Source organism: Plecotus auritus (assembly GCF_963455305.1).
Source record: "Plecotus auritus genome assembly, chromosome: 6".
Classification (NCBI taxonomy): Eukaryota; Metazoa; Chordata; class Mammalia; order Chiroptera; family Vespertilionidae; genus Plecotus; species Plecotus auritus.
In genome coordinates, this window is record NC_137773.1 from 353,997 (window position 1) to 376,978 (window position 22,982).

General features: G+C 58.1%; 1 protein-coding gene across 14 annotated transcripts in view; it reads left to right on the plus strand.

The window, feature by feature from the left end:
• SUN1 (Sad1 and UNC84 domain containing 1) overlaps nt 1–22,982 on the plus strand; it is a 43,555-nt gene that overhangs the window by 18,895 nt on the left and 1,678 nt on the right. For 3 of the 14 annotated variants that reach the window (XM_080676751.1, XM_080676760.1, XM_080676757.1), the window contains 20 exons: nt 2,742–2,930; nt 4,323–4,492; nt 5,279–5,305; nt 5,409–5,573; nt 8,280–8,477; nt 9,200–9,280; nt 9,567–9,683; nt 10,708–10,806; nt 11,279–11,372; nt 12,884–12,942; nt 13,116–13,261; nt 13,904–14,143; nt 14,920–15,006; nt 15,874–15,917; nt 16,876–17,011; nt 17,666–17,920; nt 18,414–18,498; nt 20,121–20,236; nt 22,073–22,240; nt 22,533–22,625. In XM_080676751.1, coding sequence (XP_080532877.1) covers nt 2,742–2,930; nt 4,323–4,492; nt 5,279–5,305; nt 5,409–5,573; nt 8,280–8,477; nt 9,200–9,280; nt 9,567–9,683; nt 10,708–10,806; nt 11,279–11,372; nt 12,884–12,942; nt 13,116–13,261; nt 13,904–14,143; nt 14,920–15,006; nt 15,874–15,917; nt 16,876–17,011; nt 17,666–17,920; nt 18,414–18,498; nt 20,121–20,236; nt 22,073–22,240; nt 22,533–22,625 — 2,569 coding nt within the window. Of the gene's footprint in view, nt 1–2,741; nt 2,931–4,322; nt 4,493–5,278; nt 5,306–5,408; nt 5,574–8,279; nt 8,478–9,199; nt 9,281–9,566; nt 9,684–10,707; nt 10,807–11,278; nt 11,373–12,883; nt 12,943–13,114; nt 13,262–13,903; nt 14,144–14,919; nt 15,007–15,873; nt 15,918–16,875; nt 17,012–17,665; nt 17,921–18,413; nt 18,499–20,120; nt 20,237–22,072; nt 22,241–22,532; nt 22,626–22,982 lie in introns of all 14 variants that reach the window. The other 11 variants (XM_080676759.1, XM_080676762.1, XM_080676761.1 and 8 more) reach the window with 8 other exon arrangements.

Genomic DNA, 22,982 nt, shown 5'->3' on the forward strand with positions numbered 1-22,982 from the left:
GCCTCCCCCATGTGGACACAAGATGGCCTGCAGGGGAGGGTAGTTGGGGACAACCAGGCCTGCAGGGGAGGGTAGTTAGGGGCAATTGGGCCTGCAGGGCAAGGCAGCTGGGGGCGACCAGGCCGGCAAGGGAGGGCAGTTAGGGGCGACCAGGCCGGCAGAGGAGGGCAGTTAGGGGTGAGCAGGCCAGCAGGGGTGGGCAGTTAGGGACAATCGGACCGGCAGGGGAGCAGTTAGGCGTCAATCATGCTGGCAGGGGAGTGGTTAGGGGGTGATCAGGCTGGCAGGCAGAAGTGATTAGGGGCAATCAAGCAGGCAGGCGAGTGGTTGGGAGCCAGCAGTCCTGGATTGTGAGAGGGATGTCCGACTGCCCATTAGTCGGACATCCCTCGAGGGGTCCCAGATTGGAGAGGGTGCAGGCTGGGTTGAGGGGCGTGCGTACACACACACACACACACACAGTGCACAAGTTTTGTGCACCGGGCCTCTAGTCTATATACACTGAGTGACCAGATTATTATAATCTCTGAACACATAATAATCTGGCCACTCAGAGTATATCCTATATAATAAAAGACTAATATGCAAATTGTCTCCTCAACCAGGAGTTCGACCAGCAGGCAGGCCAGCCAACTTCCCATGTCCCTTATCCCTGGCCAGGCTGGCCAGACCCCACCCATGCACGAATTCATGCACCGGGCCTCTAATATATATATATTGAGTGGCCAGATTATTATGTGTTCAGAGATCATAACAATCTGGCCACTCAGTGTATATATAAAAGGCTAATATGCTAAGTGTCCAACTGGTCGCTATGATGTGCACTGACCACCAGGGGGCAGACGCTCAATGCAGGAGCTGTTGAGCTGTAGTGACTTGGCAGCAGTGGTTCTCAGGTGATGCACCCCGAAACCAGAGAGGAGGGAACCCGATTGATTCCTTGCGGGGCCGCATGATTCCACCTTCGTCCATCGGTTAGGTTGTTGCTGGGGCACTGTCGGCCGAATCTGGTTTACTGCACACTTGTATTTGCATTCCATACCCTGTATGACGGCAACTTTGCAGAGTGCTCTCGTGCACTCCGGGACCCCTCGGGGGATGTCAGAGAGCTGGTTTTGGCCTGATCCCCGCAGGCCAGGCCGAGGGACCCCACCTGCAGGAGGGACCCCACTCACTCCATAGACGCCCTTCAAGCCACTGCACTGCCCCAGGTGCGCCGGCTGGGGAGGGACCGCGGGAGGTTGGCTCCAGGGCGTGTCCAGCCCGTCATGCCCAGTCCCACCCCGCAGGCCACCTTCTAATTAATTTCCTTTCAATGTGCATGAATCCGTGCACTGGGTCACTAATAGTTGTATAAAATACTTTGGGAAGAAAACAGGCGATTTTAGCCTATACCAGTGGTCGGCAAACTCATTAGTCAACAGAGCCAGATATCAACAGTACAACGATTGAAATTTCTTTGGAGAGCCAAATTTTTTAAACTTAAACTTCTTCTAACGCCACTTCTTTAAAATAGACTCGCCCAGGCCGTGGTATTTTGTGGAAGAGCCACACTCAAGGGGCCAAAGAGCCCCATGTGGCTCGCGAGCCGGTTTGCCGACCACGGGCCTAGACTAAAACTATGTCCTTGGCCTCCTTGCTGCACACTCAGCGTGGCTGCCGCAGGCTCCCACTCCAGCCCCTAGGTCCACACGAACAGCCTCGGAAGGCGTGTGGCGTGTCCCACACCTGTGATGTGGAGCCGTGGTGTCAGCTACTGTTGTTGTGACTGCATGTTCTAGTGTGAGATCTAATGAGTTTGGGAGGAATTTGGTTGGGAAACTGTTTCTGTAATATCAAATATAATGCAAAACTGTTCTTAAGCCCATTCACTTCACTCCGATTGCCAAGTCCTTCCCACGCTCTCTTGGGCAGCGGGCGTCCCACACCACCGCTCCCGTGGGAAGCCTCTGCAACACGTGGCACTCCCAGGCTCCCTCCCCCCACCTCCATGCCCTGGGTCTGCAGTCTGTCTCCCTCAGGGTCTCAGGAAACCCTCAGCCGGGTCCTGCCCCTCCCTCCTCACAGTGACCTGTGCTCACCTCCTCCTACCTGCCAGGTGGTGGCTCCTCCCTGCTGGCGACCCTGTAATATGCGTCCTGGTGTGTGGGAGCCCTGAGCACGCTCGGCCACCGGGACCTGCTGGGCAGGGCAGGAGGCATGGTCCCACCCCGAGGTGTCACAGAGTAGGTGCTCAGAGAATGTTCCTTGGTTTGGAAAACCTTGCTAACAACACAGAGGGCCACGCCTCTGAGTTCACGCTAACTCCATGGAGGGCTGAAGTGCGCTCCCGGGCTTGTCTCCGCTCGATGGTGCGTTAGAGGCAGACTAGCAGATGGTCTAGCCTAGCACCTGCTTCCTCCTGTCCTGCCATGGGTCATTCGTGACTGTGGGATTCCTGCCAGGGAGGGTCGCTGTTGCTGCTGCTTGATCGGGTGTGGGCAGCACGATTGCCCGCAGGTGGGATTCTTGTGAGTCAGCATGGCTACGTCCAGCGATCTCAGGTCTGCTCTGACTTAACCATCAGGCACCGGGGCTGGTTCCCCGCACCGATGGGGCGCAGCCTGTCTGCCTTGTAGAAAAGTCGTCACAACGCTATGGGTGTTCGGAAAGGCACCACGGGTCCCGCCGTCTCTGTTCCTTGTTTGTGTGTTTAAAGCGGTGCTGTGAGCATGCCTCTCTGACACGCTGCTCTCCTCCAGTTCCAGTTACTCTTCCGATGCTCTGGATTTCGAGACTGAGCACAGATTGGACCCCGTGTTTGATTCTCCAAGAATGTCCCGGCGTAGCTTGCGCCTGGCTACCACTGTGTGCGGCACTGAGGGGGGCCAGGCGGGGGACGCCGACTCCTGCCTCAGCAGCACAGCCTCCCTGAAGGACAGAACGGCCAGGTGAGCCCCACGCCTTTGTGCCCACACACGTGCTAACACCAGTTAGAGCCTAACGCACACACGCGTGTCCTGAAGGCCAGCTCTTGAATTTGAGGACAGGCGTGCACACAGACCCACAAGTGGTCTCGTGGCTGTGCTGTAAATAAGGGTTGTCGGCGTTGGTGTCCTGAGGGTAAGGTTCCCCAGGTCTGCAAGCCTGGGGAAGGTGTGGGTGCCCATCACCTGGGCACATGCCACCAGAGGCTGTTAGGGGCGGGGCCGTTGCAGCCAGTCTGTTACTAAAACCGTGTGCAGTGCAGACTGCCTGTGCCCAGAGGAGCACAGTGGGCGAGCTCGGTATGCATTCGAGACAGAGTGGACCTGCAGTCTCCTGTGGGCCACGTGAGAGTGACAGGTTCCCCACAGGCTCTTCTGTCGGGAGCGGGGAAGGTGCTGTCAGCAGGGACGCTGCTGGCCTAGCGGGCTGGATGCTCCGGTCGGAGTCCTCTGGGAGTTTAGAGACGGAGTTTGCACCTCCCTCCCGCCTGAGACTCAGCAAGAGACCGCAAGCTGCGATGGTTACAGCTTGGTGCGTGGTGTGGGCACGCCCGGCGGTGTGGGCACACCCACGGTGACCAGGTGTCCTAACGCCATGCGCACGCCCTCTGTGCCCGCTGCCTGCTCCCACCCAGCACTGCTCCCTCAAGGGGCTTCTGCTCCTGGTCTTAGCGATGTACAGGGTCCGAGAGCCTTAGTGTTCAAGGCCTTCATCTTTGTCACTGTGCTCACGGGAATGGGGGCACTGGGAATGCTTGCCGGACTTAACGTCCTTCCTGGTGACTGAGAAGTAGAATGGGGTGTAGGAGTGTGTGGTCACTTGGTTTAAAAAGGGAGGGGGTAGACTTAGAAATCATACGCTTTTTATTTTCATACTTAGGCAGCTTTTATACTAGGTTGTTTTAAGTTTTCACCACTACAGTTTTAGAAGGAGCTCTTGGACCCCAGCTTAGGTCTCCCTTTTCCAGATCAGTGGGTGTTTCATTACAGCAGAGAGATGGACAAAGATGCTGCCTTAAAAATGCTGTTTAGCCCAGCCGGCATGGCTCAGCGGTTGCATATGGACCTATGAACCAGGAGGTCACGGTTCCATTCCCAGTCACGGCACAGGCCTGGGTTGCAGGCTCAATCCCCAGAGTGGGGCGTGCAGGAGGCAGCCAATCGATAATTCTCTCTCATCATTGATGTTTCTGTCTCTCTCTGCTTCTCCCTTCCTCTTTGAAATTAATAAAAATATATTTTAAAAAATTTTAAATGATATGGTTTATTCTCAAAGGTTTTGTGTGTGTAAAATATAATCATTTTGTATTTACAAGAAAAGGTCTATGAACTTGTTCCTTATTCCTTTTTTTTTAGAACAGCAAAGCAGCACAGAAGTGCGAGCAAACTGGCTTTTAGTGTCAACCGCCCCTCGAGGCAGGTTGCTGCTGGCCAGAGCGGAGGTCTGCAGGGCGCGGCCTGTCTACGGCCGCCCGTGCTGGACGAGTCTCTGATCCGAGAACAGACCAAAGTGGACCACTTCTGGGGTGAGTTGTCTGCGGTGTGGTTACTGCTCAGATGGTTCGGGAGGGAGGGAGGTCATGGCCAGTGGCGCCCGTAAGGTCAGGGTTTTGCTCAGGCTCAAAGCCCACACAGGAAGCTGCACAGAATGGGTCACGTCTGCGGGTCAGGCAGCAAGTGGAGAGCTGCTGGTCAGCGCATCACTTGTGGGTACTGGCCGTCCGTGAGCAGTGAGCTCAGGCTCCCTCGGCCTCAGCAGCGGGCAGGCAGTGTGTGTGAGCCATCGGACAGCACCCAGGGTAGACACAGGGACTGAGCTGACGTGACTGAAGGCAGCCATAGGACGACCCCACTCCTGCAAGGAATGGCATGCTTTGGGCGGCAGCTTTGACGGGCGCAGAGCCGTGCTGTGTCCCCTCCATGTCCTGGCCGGCCTCAGCAGACGGAAGCCTGGGCTTGTTCCAGGAGTTATGTGCCGCTCTAGGGAGCGAGGCAGCGAGCAGGGGGGTCGGGGGGTTGCCGTGTCTGAGAAACGGCTGGTCCCGCAAACCTTGCCTGCATGCTGCATCCTTAGCATGGGCAGTGTGCGCGTGTGGGTGCATGAATGCATTTTCGTCAATGTCCTTCCATCTCCGTCAAAAGAGGGTGTGTGTGTATTGGAGAAATTGCCATGAATGTTAGGTGTCTTGGGAAGTAAATCTTGACCAGCACCATAACGCTGAGTCATTAACCATTGTGACCTTTACTTTTTTGAGTGGGTTTTGCTGTTTTGATCATTTGAGCTCAACTGCAAAAATATGTGTGTGTTTTAGGTCTTGATGATGATGGAGATCTTAAAGGTAATGACTCAGTCCTTTTTCTGCCCTACGTTTTAAGATAGAGTGTGAGTGAGGGCCCACAGGTTGTGAGCAACAGGCCCCCTCTGCTTTTTGAAACCTTCAGGTGGCAATAAAGCTGTCGTTCAGGGAAATGGCAAGGTGGCCGCAGACGCAGCCTGGAGCAACGGCTACACCTGCAGGGCCTGCACCCTGCTGTCCGAGCGCCAGGACACGCTCCCCGCGCACGGCGCCTCCTCCAGGGTCTACTCGAGGGACAGGAGTCAGAAACGTAAGTCCCGCTCACTTGTTTCAGTGGTAGGAAAAGATTCCACGTCTCCTCTTACAAACCTCGTCTCACAGGCCTCAGCATCTGCACTTTGTCTGTCGTAGACTTGAACTCAAAATCATCCTGTAAAAGTTTAAGAAATGCACCAAAAAGTAGCTGTGCTCCTTCTCATCCTCTTTCAACTTACATTTCTTTAAAAATATATTTGATTGATTTCAGAGAGGAAGGGAGAGGGAGAAAGAGATAGAGTCATTGATCAGCTGCCTCCTACCCACCCCACACTGGGGATTGAGCCCGCAACCCGGGCATGTGCCCTGACCAGGAATTGAACCGTGACCTCCTGGTTCATGGGCTGACGCTCAACCATTGAGCCACACCAGTCGGGCCATCAACTTCCATTTCACGTGGTTAGTGTTTCTGTCCTAGGAGTGTCTGAAAGTCCGTGAAGTTGCCCGTAGATGAAGCTGCTGGGACTGCGGTCCCTTTGAGACACGTGCACCCATGGAGCAGCTCCACAGGGTGCTTTCGCCTCCTGCCAGAGGGGCTCGTGCCAGTGGGAGTGAGGACGCAGTCCCTGACCTCCTGACTCATGATTGAGGGAGCTTCATTTCGGGGACAGCTCAGCCTGTTGGGGTGGCAGCTTCACTTCCTGGCCCGCGGGAAGGCACGGCTCTGGCAGCAGGTGCTGGAGCACGGAGGCCCTGGGAGGCCCTGGAGCTGTGTGACCGTTGGAACTGCTGTGGCCTCGCAGGCTGGGCTGCGGGGCTGCCTCCTGCCCCCGAGCTGCAGGCCTCCCTCCAGGTTCTGGCGTGTGGCTGAGATGCCCCTGCTGGCTTGGGCCCTCCACGCCAGCCCGACTTTCTGCCTGCGGTCCCTGTTCACATGCTCGTGGGAGGCTGGGGAGCCCTGGGCTGAAGCTGCATCACCTCATGTCCGAGTCCTTGCTCCTGTGCGCTCAGTCTGGGTGTGGGTCAGCCTGCAGGGCCGGAGCCACACCTGGCAGGTGACCAGGTGGGGACGGAAGGTGCCAGGAGGGCAGGGCCATGTTTGAGCGCGCGAGTGCTCAGTTAACATTCCTCAGGTGACTGTGGACGTAATGGACGATGGTACCAGGACTCAGGTCTTGTCACAGCTCTGACGCTTGTGGTTCTGTCTGCTGTGGCGTTAGGGACGCAGTAGGAAAGCAGAAAGGGGAAGGGGAGGGCAGTTGTAACGGGATGACTTCCTTTCTAGCGTGGCGTCGCATCGAACCTGGGTTGGCCATGTGGAGCCCGCATCGCCAAGCACTCCCTCTGCTGCGGGCTCTGCCCCAGTGTCCCGGCCTCCTGGCAGCACTGCCTGTCCCCACCCTGCAGGCTGCCGCACTGAGGCTCAGCTGTGCAGCCTGCTGGGTGGTGGAGCTTGGGGCTGGCCTTGGGCATCTTGCCTGCAGGTGCCGTCCCGGGATCCCACTGACCCGGTCACTGTCCCACTGCAGCTCTAGGAGGGTCCCAGCCCAGAGACTTGACAGTTCTTCACATTTTCATACTTGAAACATTTTTCAAGCTGATGGGTGAAAATTGGGACTTTGGTGTTTTTTATCAGGGAGACTGACCCTGCGTTACCTCTTACTAAAGGGCTCTGCTTTCCAGCCTCTGCTCAGAGTGCAGGCAGCAGAACAGGCTCTTGTCCAGGTGCCAGCCCCCAGGGTCGGCTGCTTCACGAAGCCGTTTGCAAAAAAGCTCTACTTCTACTTCTTTAAAATGACTCCAACCCCGTCGCCCCCAGCCTGCTGCCTCCTGCCCGTAGTCTGAGTCACTAAGGCTTCTGCCTAGGCGCAGTGGTGGGCAAACTCATGAGTCAGCAGAGCCAAATATCAACAGTACGACGATTGAGATTTCTTTGGAGAGCCAAATTTTTTAAACTTAAACTTCTTCTAACGCCACTTCTTCAAAATAGACTCGCCCAGGCCGTGGTATTTTGTGGAAGAGCCACACTCAAGGGGCCAAAGAGCCGCATGTGGCTCGCGAGCCGCAGTTTGCCGACCACTGGCCTAGGGCAAGTGCGAGCCAAGGTTCAGAGCACCTCCTCGCAGACCGGTGGTCTCCAGTGGTCGGTGCACTTGCCGGGTGGGGCAGGTGCTCACCCGCCTCAGTGACATGAAGAAGCTTTTCCAGGAATAAAGGTTTCTGGCAACTGAACCTTGTAGGGTATCCCCCCACGTGTGTTAGGGTCACAGAGGGAAAGTGTCAGGGGTCACATCGTGTGTCCTGGAGCTCGGGCACTAATGGAGGTGCGCTGCGCGACAAGGCCTGGTGCAGCGCTCCGTGAGTGCCCAGCTGCCTCCAGAGGCCACGCCTCTGTCTCGTCGTCCCCTCGAGTGGGAGGCTGTGCAAGGACCTGGGAGGTGCGCGGGCCTCGCCTGGCATCCGTGCTCCAGGCAGCGGGCAGGAGGTGGGTGGGCGGTCAGGTGGGGGTGGTCACTGCAGGGCCTGAGCACGTGTGTGAGCAGCACTGGGTGAGGTGAGCTCAGACGGGGTCTCGTGTGAAGATTGCCGGAGAGAGATTCGTGGCGGCAGCTCTGACGTGTCGCCTTCCCAAGTGGTTGTCTGGTGTCCACTTACAAAGCGATTCTGGTTTGCCTGACACGAATGGTTTGGCTCTGATTGGTCGGGGAGGAAACGCTGGCTTTGTGGGAGGCAATTAACTGTGTCCACGGTTTTTTGATAGGCGGTGCGTCTCTCTACGTGGATAGGATTCTGTGGCTGGCCACGTACACTTCGTCATCCTTTTCATCATTCTTAGTGCAACTTTTCCGAGTGGTTTTAATGAAGCTCAATTATGAATCAGAAAATTCCAAATTGAAAAGCTATGAATCAAAAGATCGTGAATCAGAAAGCTATAAGTCAGAAAGCCATGACTCACAAGGTACTTCAATACATTTTTTCTCTTTTTTCCACCAAATAATGCTTTCGAGGTGGAGAAAGCGCTCCTTTTCCCAGCGCGGCACGCACGCTTCTGCTCGCTCGGCCTCGGCGCGGACGCTCGTGGCTCCGGCTTTCCTCTGGGAGTGACGGAGGGGTCCTGTCTTCTGTGTGTGGCTCAGTTCTCTGGCAGTCAACCAGTGTTTAAACATTTTTAAGTCGCTTTTTTAAAACCCTCATGCGAGGATATGCTTACGGATTTATTTTCGTTTTCAGAGAGGGGTAGTGGGGAGGAGAGAGAGAGGGGGAGACATCGATCAGTTGCCTCCGGCATGTGCCCTGACTTGGAATCGAACTCCCAACCTTTGGGTGTGTGGGAGGACGCTCCAACCACCTGAGCCACACGGCCAGGGCTTTAAGTCACCTTTCAAATAAAAACTTAATATGCTCAGTTTCTGATTCTTTTAAAGCAAAAACAGTTTATTTGAATGGCATTTAGAACGATGTTTGGACGCGTTCAAGCAGCCCCGTGCGTTGTGTTGGTGGGCGTACTGTTTAGCCAGCGGGGCCTGAAACTCTCTTCCTGTCTCCTGTGCTCCTCCTGCCTGAACGAGCCACCAGCTGTGCTGAGCCGGTGGCCGCACGTGCGCTCTGCCTGGCCGGCTCCTTGGGCCTAGGAGGCGTTGGAACGCGGAGCTTTCTAAGCCTCTTTTGCGTGTGTTGCAGCTCGTTCAGATCCCTGTGGGAGGAGGACAGTAAAAGAGTTTCTCAGAGAGGACGGTGACCTCAGTGTAAATGGGGAGTCGTGTAAGTATGGCCTCGTCTTGCACCCTGCTCTTGGGTGGTTCCCAGGTTGCACGCAGGCCCCTGACGCTGGGGCATCACTCCGTGAACTCGAGCCTCCCTGGGTGGGTGGGGTGGCCCGAGCTGCTGCTTAATCCTTAACAACAGAAGCTGGCGCCACCGGGTTCATTTGCTTTGCCTTTTCTCTTGTTCATAGTGGAGCTTCCTACTTTTTCAAACTGCCATTGTTGTGCACACTTTTCGAATGGACAAGGTTTGCATATTAACTGCTTGTCACCACCACCCGCAGGCGATGACTATCGGGGGACCGGTATGGAGCACCTCGAAACCCACACAGCCACCCTCCTGCGGTCCCCCAGGACAGAGAGGGCAGCAGGGACCGCGCGGCCCACCCTGTCTCGTGCAGGTTGTCTCTCACCCTCTTCCATTTTTGTCACGTTCTCCACAAATGCCTGTTGTTCCTTGTCCACATTGGGAATCCAGATGCCCATTAAAAAAGGACAGGATTTGAGTTAACTGTGGTTTAAAATATGGAGACTGTCTCTCTTGCAAACTTATTCGTACGTGTATTTAGTATGAATTAGATGAATGATGAAAGAACTTACGTGAGGTTTAGTTAAAGGTTTAGCTCAGCGATGGCTCTCTGCCCCTCCCCGGGCAGCAGGGAGATTTACATGGAGTTAGGTGTCTGGTTTGTACCTGTAAGTTTCTTGGGAAAGGGGCACCTTTTAAGGGGAGCCTTTTTTTTTTTTTTTTTAAGCTGAGCTTCAAAAATAGTTGTCAACTGTTAATTAATAAACATAAAACAGTCGACTTTCAAAACCCTCTTAAACCATATTTCTTTGCATATCAGCCATGTCGGAATTACTTAATGGTTTCAGGAGTCGGCACACACGTGCTAACAGGAGTGGATAACTCGGCAGTCACTCTTAAAAACGAAGCAGAATGGCTTGCTCAGCGGTGTCGTGCGTGATGTGCACTGTGTGACGGGGCGCTGTGTGCTTGCTTCTCGCACCCCGTGGCCGCTGCACTCCAGAGCCCTCCCGCTGGGCAGCATTGGCCCATTGGTGTCCATCTGGTCCTGAGTGGTCCTGTCTCAGCTGAGCGTGTTAACTGGTGTCTGCGGGGTTTTACGTACCTCTCTCCGTGTGAATCCGCGGACACCGCCACCAGCCTGCGGGCAGCTGCCCCGCCATGGCGTCCGCGGGCAGGAGGGAGGGAGGCGGTCCCACGGCAGCCTCGTCTGAGTTCATGTCAGTGTCTTGCTCGGATGCTTTTTGTTTTTCTGGAGAAGGGAGTCGACTTCCTCAGAGGAGCATTGGGGTAAAATCAGACTAGCAGGTGTGTCCTGCTGTGTGGTCACTGTGGGGAGCTGCTGCTCTGGGGTCTCGTGTGTGAGTGTGCCCCCCGCACGCGTCTGTCTGCCACAGGTCACGTCGCGGAGCGGGCGCTGCGGAGGATCGGAGCTGCAGGGCGGTCTGTGTCGCAGGCCGTGTGGTCGGCCCTCTGGTTGGCCGCGGCGGCTCCAGGTGGCTATGTGTGCTCACACTCTCCCAGGCTGGGCCGCTAACACCGCAGGGAACGACTCCCCTAACCAGCGAGCATCCCCGCTTGGCCCGTGCTTGCTCCTCCTGTGGGGCGCTTCCTTCTGGGCTGGTGCATGGGCTCTGTCCCCAGTGTCCGACGCTGCGAGGGTCTGGCCGCCCGGTTTGGCCGTAACTGAGATGCATGCTCTGTGTCCCCTCCCAGTCGTGTCTGGTGTGCTGACGAGCACACTGTGTGGCTGCAGCCTGTGCTTTCCATGTGGGAGCGTGTGGATTCCTGCTGTGCTGACCAGCACCCCTTAACATACCTGCTCCTAAACTGCAACCCCTCAACTTCCCAAACGTCTATCCGTCCGTTTCCCGGTGCTCCCAGCGTGGCCGTCACTAAAGCGGTTCGCCTAGGAGCCTGGCTTTCCTGAGAACGCTCCCGGGACAGTCTGGTCTTTTCCTCTTTCAGGGAAGGCAGCCTCTGGCGTGTTCTGGTGGCTGGGGAGCGGATGGTACCAGTTTGTGACTTTGATTTCTTGGCTGAACGTGTTTCTTCTTACAAGGTAAGGAAACGGACGTCACATCTGCTTGGTGTTTTAAAGAACTGATTTTGTGCCCTCACCGGTTTGGCTCAGTGGATGGAGCTTCGGCCTGTGGACCGAAGGGTCCCAGGTTTGATTCCAGTCAAGGCTCCTCCCCGGCCTGGGCCCTGGTCAGGGTGCCTGCAGGAGGCAACCCATCAATGTGTTTCTCTCACATGGATGTTTCTCTCTGTCTTCCCCTCTCTCTTCTCTCTGAAAGATCAATGGAAAAATATCCTGGGGTGAGGATTAACAAAAAACATGCTGATTTTGTGCTAATTGTAGGACATCATTTGATTTATTCTATCTAATATGCAAATTGACCATCACTCCAACACACAAGATGGCTGCCCCCATGTGGACACAAGATGGCCGCCACAAGATGGCCAGCAGGGGAGGGCAGTTGGGAGGGACCAGGCCTGCAAGGGAGGGCAGTTGTGGGCGATCAGGCCAGCAGGGGAGGGCAGTTAGGGGTGACTAGGCCTGCAGAGGAGGGAAGTTGGGGGCAACTGGGCCTGCAGGGAAGGGCAGTTGGGGGGGACCCAGGCCTGCAGGGGAGAGCAGTTGGGGGGGACCCAGGCCTGCAGGGGAGGGCAGTTGGGGAGGACCCAGGTCTGCAGGGGACAGCAGTTGGGGAGGACCCAGGTCTGCAGGGGAGAGCAGTTAGGGGTGACCAGGCCTGCAGGGGAGGGCAGTTAGGAGTGACCAGGCCTGCAGGGAAGGGCAGTTAGGAGTGACCAGGCCTGCAGGGGAGGGCAGTTAGGGGCAATCAGGCTGGCAGGGGAGTAGTTAGGCATCAATCAGGCTGGTAGGGGAGTGGTTAGGGGGTGATCAGGCTGGCAGGCAGAAGCAGTTAGGGGCAATCAGGAAGGCAGGCAGGCAAGCAGTTGGGAGCCAGCAGTCCTGGATTGTGAGAGGGATGTCCGACTGCCCATTTAGGCCCGATCCTACCGGGATCGGGCCTAAACGGGCAGTCGGACATCCCTCGAGGGGTCCCATATTGGAGAGGGTGCAGGTTGGGCTGAGAGACCCCCCACTGCCCATGCACGAATTTTGTGCACTGGGCCTCTAGTTGTTTTATAATGATTTAGCTTATATTTATAGTCTTGTAGTATGGTATGTTAATGCCCTGCATTCACATGTCATTTTATGTTTTACGAAATGCTTTCCTGTTCTTATGGGAGCGTCACTCAGGGAGGAGGCCCTGTCAGGGCTGGGGCAGCTCCCACGGCCCAGGGTACCTCGGGGCCCATGAGTGAGGCACCCCATGCTCCCAGCGGCCTGTGTGTGCTTGTTGGCGTGAGCCCAAGCCACCACTTAGAGGCAGGGCTCCTGCAGTGGAAACACACCTGGTGGGGAAACTGTAACTGCTTTCCAACCTGTGGGCTCCTCTCATGGGACCCGGGGGCAGGAGGGGAGGTGTCACCTGGAGAGGTCAAGTGAACGGGGACCCCTGCCTTGTGCTTCCTCACGGCAAACGTTGTCATTCCTAGGTGCCTTCGGAATGTTTGCAAGTTTCTCATCGTGCTCATTCCACTCCTCCTCCTCCTCGGTGAGTAAGATGTAACCGCGTTCCCTGGGAGGGCCACTGCACGCCATCGGGAGGTGCTGAGTGAGCGTCGGGCATCGGAGCACCTTGTGGGAGGCGGTGTGCCTGTGCCGACCGGGCATCGGAGCACCTTGTGCCTGTGCCGACCGCGACCGCGTGGTTTTCTCTCCTTCAAGGTGCCGGCCTTTCCTTACGAGGCCAGGACGGCTTCCTCTCCCTCCTGCCCGTGTTCAACTGGACACACACCCTCAGAACACAGAGGGTGGATGACCCCAAAGACCTGTTCACACCTGAGACTTCTCACCTGAGCCAGCCTCCAGAGGTAACCAGTTAAAGGCCTCACCTGGCATTGCAGGTGCAAGGGTGCCCTGTTTTAGGAAATGCTTTTAAATATCAAGCTCCTTAAATGCTCTGCAGTAGTACAAGTAATGCATCTGTAAAGTAACCTCCTAATTCAGTTAATTTAATTTGAAGAAGAATAGTGTTCATTATTTTGGGAAATACAGAAAGTACAGAAAAGAAAATGAACCCACCACTAGCTTGCCATGTAAGGAAATGCACCAATAGGCATGTTTGCGTATTTTCCTTTCATGTACTTGTGTGCGTTATAGTTGACACTTGGCCGTACTATTCTGTCTTGTAGTTGTTGTTTTTTCGTGGGGGGGGAGGGGTTGGTAAAAATTTTGTATTGATTTTTAGAGAGAGAGGGAGAGAAACATCGATGTGAGAGTGACACATCAGTGGGCTGCCTCCCGCACACCCTCTACTGGGATTGAACCCGAAACCCGGCACGTGCCTCGGCCGTGAATGAAGTGGCGACACCTTGGTGCACAGGATGACCCCAGCCACAGCCACGCCGGCCAGGGCTCTGCTCTGTAGCTTTGACTTACCCTGTAGTGAGGTTACCCGATGCTGGTTTAAGGTCTCCCTCACGTTGCTGTGGGAACGTCTCCTTCCTGTTCAGGGTGCTGCGGAGGCGTCTCCCTGGCGTTGGATGAGTGAGGTGGAGAGGCAGGTGACCTCGCTGTCCGGACAGTGCCAGAGCCGTGACGAGAAGCTGCGAGAACTGACAGCTTCGCTCCAGAAGCTGCAAGTGCGGGTGGACCAGATGGACGATGGGGGTGCCGGGGTGTCGTCCCTGGTGACAAGCATGGTGGAGCAGCACTTGAAGGACCTTGGAGCTGGCGGGCTGCTGGGCTCCCAGGTAAGGCTGCGAGGCCCTCGCCGCATTTTCTCTGGGACCAAGGTCAGGAGGACACAGCCGTGAACCTGGTCCTGCTCTTCCTTTCGGACCTTAAGAAAACCAGCATCAGTGTTGAGGAGGGTGGGCTGACGGTTCTTTCCTTGAGCATACCAAGTAAATTAGACCTGCACGGAGCTGCTCATGGCTCCACGTGGGACAGCAGCTGCTCTGCGTTGCTACGCGCAGGGCGAGCTTGGAGTCCCACCCACAGCCTGGACCCCCGGGGCATCTAGCTGAGGCCCCTGAGTGCTCTCCCAGCACGGATGCTCGTGACAGGGAGCTCCCAAACAAGAGGGTGGCCAGCAGGCCGCCCTTAGTGCATATGGTCCATTTGAGTTCTCCTTTAAAGAAAAAAATGACATTTAGAAAAAGAAGAATCAGTTTCTCTGGTGTTGAGATTCTAAGTCTGGTTGGCTCAGTAAGCTTGGCCCACTGTTCTTGGCCGTCTCCCCTGTTTGCCTGAGCACTGTGGTCACGGTGACCCCAGAAGGAACCCCAGCTTGTCTGCGGCAGGCAGCCACGTGGGTGTCTTTTCTCCTGAGCTGCTGGCACGGTCTCGGGTCTCTGACATGGCGGTAGAGACGAGAGCCGTGGTGGGTGGTGAGCCCTTGCAGTGCTCTGCCACGTTGGGACCAGACGCGCTCCCCACGTGGGTGTTCCGTGTGGGAATAACTTGCCGGGTGTGTTTATTTGTCGCTTACCTTTCTCTGCCATTTGTTCTCCCATTTCTCTCCAAGGACAACTCGGAGACCTCCCACCACCAGCAGGAATCGCGCATCTCAGACTTGGAGGCTCTTCTGGGGAAGCTGGCGGGGAAGTTGGAGGTATTCCTTCTCGTCACTGTGGCCTCGGCAACGTGCTCTCCTACATGAAGGCCCCGAGGGTCGGTGCTGGCACGCCCCAGCCTTGAAAGGGCCCTTTCGGGCATCGGCTGCCGTCCTGGATGGACGTGAAGAGGGCCTCTGCCGGGCCAGGGTTTCCCTGGGAGGTTCCATGTGTTGCCGTGATGCTTCATGAGCATGTCCAGCTCCTGGTCCGAGGTGTCTTTCGAGGGGAGGCCTGCGCCCAGGGATCGGCCAGGGCAGGGCTGTGGACGCCAGGGGCCGGCTGAGTCTGTGCCTCCTGCTTGTCACGGCCACCTCCAGAGGCACCTGTGTGCAGACGAGAAGTCAGTTTCTGGAGGGAAAGTGTGTATCTCAGATGCTGAGGGAGGCAGAGGACGGAGGCCAGGTGCTGGGCTGGCACAGAGCAGGCACAGCCGGAGGCTGTCTGCTGACCCAGCGGGAGGCAGGGCACAGCCACGACGAGTCAGAGCGGCGAAGCTCACCTGTCTCCGGGCCTGAGGCTGCGAGAAGGCCTCTCCTGCGCTCTGAGCGGACCCCGCCGCCGCCCGTGGTGGGGGCGTGTGTGTGCCTGTCCTGTGCTGCCGTGGAGGTGACCGCCAGGGCACTGGGCTGGTCCGGAGCCGCGGATGTGGGACATGCACCAGCTGCTCCTGTGGGACTGCTCCTCTCTCAGTGTCGGAAAAGCAAACCCTTCCCTCCAGCCGGCAGCCGGGGCTGGGGCTGCAGGGGAGGAACCCAGGCAGGCGTGGTTATACACTACGTAGGTGTGTGTAGTTAACCACGTGGGTGGCTTCATGAAAAGCCAGCATGGCATCGTGAAAACAGGTGGTTTCTTGTGCTTTCTAGGCCATCCAGAAGGAATTGGAGCAGAGCAAGCTGAGGACAGAGAGGTAGGAGGCTCGGATGCACCACGTTCGGCGTGTCGTGGGGCTGCCACCTGGGGTGACGAGCTCCGGAGGGGACGCAGAGCTGTGTGTCTTCCTGGGAGGGGCCTGTTGGGTCTGCTGCTCTCCACAGCACCCCAAGGGCAGGGCACCCCTTGCTTTGACTTGGAATGCTTGGAGGACCGCCCTCGGGGCGCAGATAAGCCCAGGCTCATGTCACAGTGGGGGGACTCGGTGCCTGGAGCTCTCTGGCACATGGGCATCAAAGCTCAGCCCTTGTCCTGTGGGCAGGGCCTGCATGTGAGACGGGCCTTTGCACCCCACTGCAGCTGGCCCCTCGGAGCAGGGCTCCGGCCTTCTAGCCGTCCCTCGGCCGCCCAAACAGCCTGGTGCCTCAGCAGGTCCTGGGCTCCTCACTGCGTCCCATGCGTCCCTCTACAGCCAGCCCTCCCCCGAGCCCTCGGACACTGGACTCCCCTTCTCGCTCTTCACTCCTTAGTTTCATCACACAAGTCCCTCCCCCGCCCTCCAGTTTGTCTAAATACAATACCTTCACCCTTCGTTGCTCAGTGATTCCTGAGGCTCAGCTGGGGACCTTGTCCCCTCTGGCTGCTGTGTCTGACCTGCGGTCGGGCTGGACCCGTGTGCCGTGTGTGTCTGTGTGTCTCTGTCTGGCCGGCGGTCGGGCTGGACCCGTGTGCTGTGTGTGTCTGTGTGTCTGTCTGGCCGGCGGTCGGGCTGGACCCGTGTGCTGTGTGTGTCTGTGTGTCTGTGTCTGGCCGGCGGTCGGCCGCATCAGCACACGTGGGGCAGGTGCACCCTTGGGCGAAGGGGACCCTCAGGGACCCGGCCTGAGTGTGTGGAGCTCCTGTGCATGAGGCGCAGGCTGACGTCACCCACTGCGTCTGGGGCCGTGCTTCTCCCGAGTTCACTGAGCCTGTTCTCTCCCCACCCCGACCGCCAGCACGCCCGGGCAGGAGCAGCGCCTGCTGTCCATGGTGGCGCAGCTGGAGCGCGAGCTGGAGCACCTGAGGTCAGACGTGGCGGCGTGGCAGCCTCTGAGGAGCAGCTGTGAGGAGGCCCACACGGTCCTCGGAAAGGTAAGCCTCCTCCGACCCTACATCTCGGGATCGTGGCGAGTAGAGTGCCTGCTTCCACGACTGCCCGGCGCCGTTCTGTACACAAGTGTGCGGAGCAGTAACACCTGAGGGCGTTTCTGGAAACAGTGACGTTTAAAGTGCTCTGTGCCCCTCACCCGGGCCCTCAGGGCTGGGTGGGCGAGGCTGGACGCAGCGACTCCTCCTCCTCCTCGGCCTGAGGCACAGGCTCCACTTACGCTGTGCCCCCTCACACTCTTGTTCTCTGATCTACTCCAGCATGTCTGGGGGGTTCTTCCATTTAACTGAAGGGAGGAAATCGCCAGCCGGCGTGGCTCAGTGGTTCAGCGCAGCCTACGAACAGGAGTTCAGGGTTTGATTTCCGCTCAGGGCACGTGCCCAGGTTGGGGGCTCGATCCCCAGTGTGGGGCATGCAGGAGGCAGCCGATCAATGATTCTCGCTCATCCTTGATATTTCTCTCTCTCTCTCCCTTCCTCTCTGAAGTCAATAAAAACATATTAAGGGGGGGGGTGGCATTTCCATGATGGACGTGAAGAGCTGAGGGACACTGCCATCGTATCTAAGCCTTAGATTCTAAGGTGAGGGGCATATGGAGCCGCGGTGATTGCTCGTCTCTGTCCTCGTGGTTTTATAAGGTCGATGCCCAAGTCCGAGAGACGGTCAGACTCCTGCTTTCCGGCGACCAGCAGGACGGCTCCCTGGACTGGCTGCTGCAGAAGCTGTCTGCGCAGTTTGTCAGCAAGGGCGACCTGCAGGCTCTGCTGCGAGAGCTGGAGCTGCAGATACTGAAGAACATCACCCACCACATTTCTGTGACAAGACAGGGGCCAACCTCTGAAGCCATCATGGCCGCGGTGACCTCGGAGGGGACTTCTGGGATCACAGAAGCGGTAGGTGGAGAGGGAGGAGGTGACACTGTGGCGAGGGCGCTGAGGGCCGGGTCCTGAGCAGCCAGACGGGCGGTGACAGGTGGGTGCTCAGCCAGGGAGGTGCAGAGGTCGTGGGCGCCCAGGTGGCACTGCTGCTGGGGAGGACTGCTCTGCTAACCTCTGTCCCAGAGTCCGGTTGCCTGGAGCCGCACACCTGAGGTCGTGTCTCCCGTCACAGAACCAGGCCGCAGTGCCCGCTCTGAACCTGCGTGGCCACCACTCTGTGCGCCCGGGGCGGGGTGGTGGGAGCCCTGTGGGCAGGGTGGGCACCCTCGCCTTGTGGCCCCGCCCGGGTGCAGGCTGCAGTTTGGATTTCCCAGACATCCCCAGGCCTGTCGTCCGCAGCACAGCTGCTGACTGCTCTCCCTGAGACGCCGGGCCTCCGCGCCTGCCGTTAACGTACCCTTGTCTCCCTCCCCTGGGTCGGGTCCCCTCCTGCGCTGCCTCCGCCCAGCAAGCTCGCATCATCGTGAACAACGCGCTCAAGCTGTATTCCCAGGACAAGACCGGCATGGTGGACTTTGCCCTGGAGTCTGGCGGTGAGTGAGCACCTCTGGTGACTGCCGGAGGCCACCTGCTGGCAGGTGCAGCTGTAGGGGCTGCCCCTCGCTGTCCAGCACCAGGACTCACTCGGTCTTGAGTGTCGTGCAGTGTGTGTCAGCGTCGCAGGTGGTACGTGCTTGTTGTTGTGTGTCCTCGCTTGATAGGTTCTTACTGTTTTTTTGAGAGGGGGGTGGGGAGGGGGGAGAGAGAACATCCGCGTGAGAGAGAAACATCAGTTGGTTGCCTCCCGCACGCACCCAAATGGGATGGAACCCGCAATGGCCAGGGCGCTTTTTTTTACGAATTGAAGGCAGCCCCAGCAGAAGGACACTCAGTGTGTTGTGACCCCGCTTTGGTGGTGGTCGCCGAGGTGACCTGCAGGGAGGTCAGTCACGGGCAGCAGGCAGTTTCTTCCCGCGTCTCCCAGGAGGCTGTGCTCGCGGCGTGGGTGTGGGCTCCTTCTGGAACTGGGCGAGCCTCCCTCCAGCGCCTGCCTCCTGCTGGGACCGCGTCCCCGGGACCGGTCCTCAGCCATAGGCCTGCAACAAACAGTGGAGAGGGGTGGGGTTCCTCACGGAGTAAGGAAAGCGTGGTCTGTGGGCGCTGCCGGGCCAAGATCGCAGGCCAGTGTACTCGAGAAAGCAGACTGTGGCTCAGGGAAGGGTTGGGGCCACGTACATGCCTTCGTCACCTGACCTCTGTGACACTGGATCAAACACGGGAAGGTTTCTGTGACGAAATCGTGGATGCTTGTAGGACACGAGAGAGAAAGACCGAATGACTTCACGTCCGGTCGGTGGGGAGGTTTTGCCACCCTCCGTTTGACAGAGCATCTCGGGTTTCGGAACGTGTCACGTTAGGGATTACAGGTTTTCCTGGGAAAGGAGGTTCTTCACGCGCTGTCGTGTGTTGAAGGGTTGGAGTCGGCAGGGGTGGTGGTGATCTTACGCACTGTCCGCCTGTTTAGTTTGCCTCATCCCAGCAGCATAGGAAGGAGGGGGGCCTGACCCCCTAACCCCCAGCAGCTGGCCGTGGGCCTATTAAGTCAACCCTCTAACCCTCACGGTCCAGGTAGCAGCGGGCCTGATTGGATTCATTATTATTCATTGAGAAACATGAGCAGCCTGGCTGGTGTGGCTCAGTTGGTTGGAGTGTCGTCCCGCGCACTGAAAGGTTATGGGTTCGATTCCTAGTCAGGGCCCATGCCTAGGTTGTGGGTTCGATCCCTGATTGGGGTTAGGGTGGGTACAGGAGGCAACCAACCCATGTTTCTCACATTGATGTTTCTCTCCTTCTTCCCCTTCCTCTCTCTAAAGTCAATAGAAACATACCCTTGTGTGAGGATTTTAAAAAGCCATGGACAAAAGTTTATTCAGAGTTGCTGTCCCAAGAGGTGCGGGCGGGCGGGGAGCAGCCATGTTTAAGGGCCTCCGCGTTGGCCGGTGCACACTGCGCACTGAAGGCAGGCACCTCCTGGCACTGGACTTGGACCACGTGGGGCCGAGGGGGGCTGACCCACAGTACCGAGGCCAGTCCTCCCTGCGGGGCTGGCCGGCTACTCCGGAGGCGGGCTACTCCGGAGGCGGGCTCAGACCCTGACACAGGTCGCTGCTTCCAGGGGGCAGCATCCTGAGCACTCGCTGCTCGGAGACGCACGAGACCAAGACGGCGCTCATCAGCCTGTTTGGCATCCCGCTGTGGTACTTCTCCCAGTCGCCCCGCGTCGTGATCCAGGTGAGGAGCTCTGTCCGGGCCCCTGCCCGGCGGCATGTGCTTGGCGGCTGGCATACCGGGGTGCCCATTGTGACCAGCTCTGCGATGTATTTTTAGCTTTTTGTGAAGGTGTAGGGTACCTACAGGAGTGTGTGCCCTCGTCTGTGTCCACTCAGTGAGTTTTCACACAGCGGACACATGCGGGCCAGCACCCCCAGCCCCTCTTGTCCCCTCGACCCAAGGTTGGGCTTGTAACTCAGTCCCATCTTGTCTGAGGTGTGAACTGCAGGGCCCACTGTGCGAGTGAGCTTTGCCTGCTCACGCCCGAGAGAGCGGGGTGCCCCGCAGGCGGCACGCACACAGGCCCCACGATTCCGGGCGGTGTGCCTTCCCGGGGCCTCCTCCTGCATGGTCTCAGATTCCAAGGCTGCATGATGAAGAGTGTAAAGCATCAGATACATTTCGTTCGGCCTCAGGGCTAAACTGCTGCCTTACATTATGTCTTCGGAAGAAATTTTAATTGCTTTTTTAACGTGAAACATTCACATGGTAGCGACCTTTCACTTAGAAACACACGCTCAGCCTGAAAGCTCAGGAAGGAGCTGAGCGGGGAGTGAGTGCGTCCATGGGCAGTGCTGGCCCCGCCCCTCCCCTCGCCTGTCCTAGGTGCCGCTGGTGTCTGACCTGCGTAACGCTGGCTCCTCGTCCCCAGCACTCGCCAGGCCCTGGTCCACAGGGTCGCTCACCCGCATACCTCAGCTCTGCACGGCCTCAGGCGCACGCACGGTCTGCCCTGTGCCGTCGTGCTGGCCTGGGTCCCAGCATGTCCCCTGGAGGTCAGGAGGCAGCTGTCCTCTGCATGGTAGACGTGCGGGGCAAGAGTGAGCCGTGCCTGACCGGGAAGGAGGAGAGGGTGCCGGCTGTGCTGGGGCAGCAGCAGGGGTGGCTGCTCGCAGGAAGGAGTGTGGGCCTTCGCAGGGACAGCTGGCGGAGGATGAGCTCCCTCCGACGGGCAGGGCAGCCCCGGGCTCAGGCCACACCTCCTAGGAGCGCAGCCACGGCTCACTGAAGGCTGCCACACCAGGAACCTGCGGAAACCCACTGGGCACAGAGCACCGAGGGCTGCGGGAGTCAGAGCGTGGCCTTGGGTGGCCGCTCCTTCAGACGGCAACGCGTATTTAGGGCCCAGGCCCCTTCTCACAGGGCGAGCAGAGAGGACACAAAGAACCGAGATTGAGTGTCTTTTCCTCGTGTCATTCCATCCTGCCCCTCCCTCCCACCTGGTCTGGGCCGCACCGCAGAGCCGCCGGCACCAGGGCAGAGCCTCCTCCGCTGTGGAAAGGACTCTTGCCGCCTGTGCCTGGGCCGGGTCGTTTTGTACCCTCGCCAGCGTCCCCGGGTGGAAGTGGGCATGCGGGTCAGAGGCCGCTGTGCCGGCTGGGCTTCAGAGCTTGGCCAGCGTGCACTTCCCACAGCGTCAGCACAGGCACCCACCTCGGGATGATGGGAGTCTGCTCCGTGAGCCCCGGGACACCTGCCACATAGACTTGGCTCCCGGTCCTGTGTGAGCTGGGCCTCCTTGTGGCTGGGGACATGGACACCCCATGTGGCCTAGGTGGTGCGTCTCGCCCATGTTCCCTGCGGTCCTGGCCACGTGAGCTCCGTAGAGCTCACCCACCTGTGGGAGGCAGTCACTCTTCCCCAGGTTGTCTTTCGATTTGGCTTTTGGTAACTTCTTACCACGCAAAATGCCTTTACTTTTATTTCAGTGGCACCGTCTTTTCTCTTACTGCTCTGCTTTATGAATGGTGACGCGCTTGCCCAACTATTAAGTGTTAGTGTTTTGCCTTTCCCCAGCCTGACATCTATCCAGGGAACTGCTGGGCATTCAAAGGCTCACAGGGGTACCTGGTGGTGCGGCTGTCGATGGAGATCCACCCGACCAGCTTCACCCTGGAGCACATACCAAAGACGCTGTCGCCCACGGGCAACATCACCAGCGCCCCCAAGGACTTCTCCGTCTACGTGAGTGTGCTTACACCCGGGGGCCCAGGGGTGCTCTCCTCCCTGCCCGCTTTCCCCCAGAGCGGTACAGGCAGCGTGGGCCCAGCGGAGGGACAGTTAGTCTCAGTGATGGAGGAACACCTCCCGCACGGGCAAGGAGTTGGGAAAGCCCTGGATAAAATGCCCGGGTGGCAGCCTCGCAGAGGCCCTGGTCTCCGCGGTGATGGAGACGGGTTTCCCCCACTCCTGCTGGAGAGATGCCGTCAACCGGTGTCATTTCCACGATCCGGTGACCATCTGGTTTTGCTTTCAGGGACTAGAAAATGAGTATCAAGAGGAAGGGCAGCTGCTGGGACAGTTCATGTTCGACCAAGAGGGGGAGTCGCTCCAGACCTTCCCCGTCCCGGTGAGCACTTGCCGCGCACATTGGTCCCAGCCCCTGGCCCCAGTCAGCTGGCCCCGCTGCCGTGAGCAAGCTGCCAGAGGGCGTGGCTCAGCCTCGGGAAGGGAGCGGGCTTCTGCCCTCCCCGAATGAGCCTCTGCAGTGCATGCTTTGCTCCCGTCGATGTGTCCTGCACAGAAGTCAAGTCTGTGCTCACGGCGGGTTCTCAGCCACCTGAGCTGTGCCTGTGACATGGCGCAGTGCCTGTTCCCAGCCTGGCCCCTTCCTCTCAGGAGCCTCGGCGGTCGGGGGTGGGGGGGCAGGGGGTGCGTGTTGGGCTCGGGAGTGTTGATGTGAAATAGTGTGAATTTTTTTTCTCCC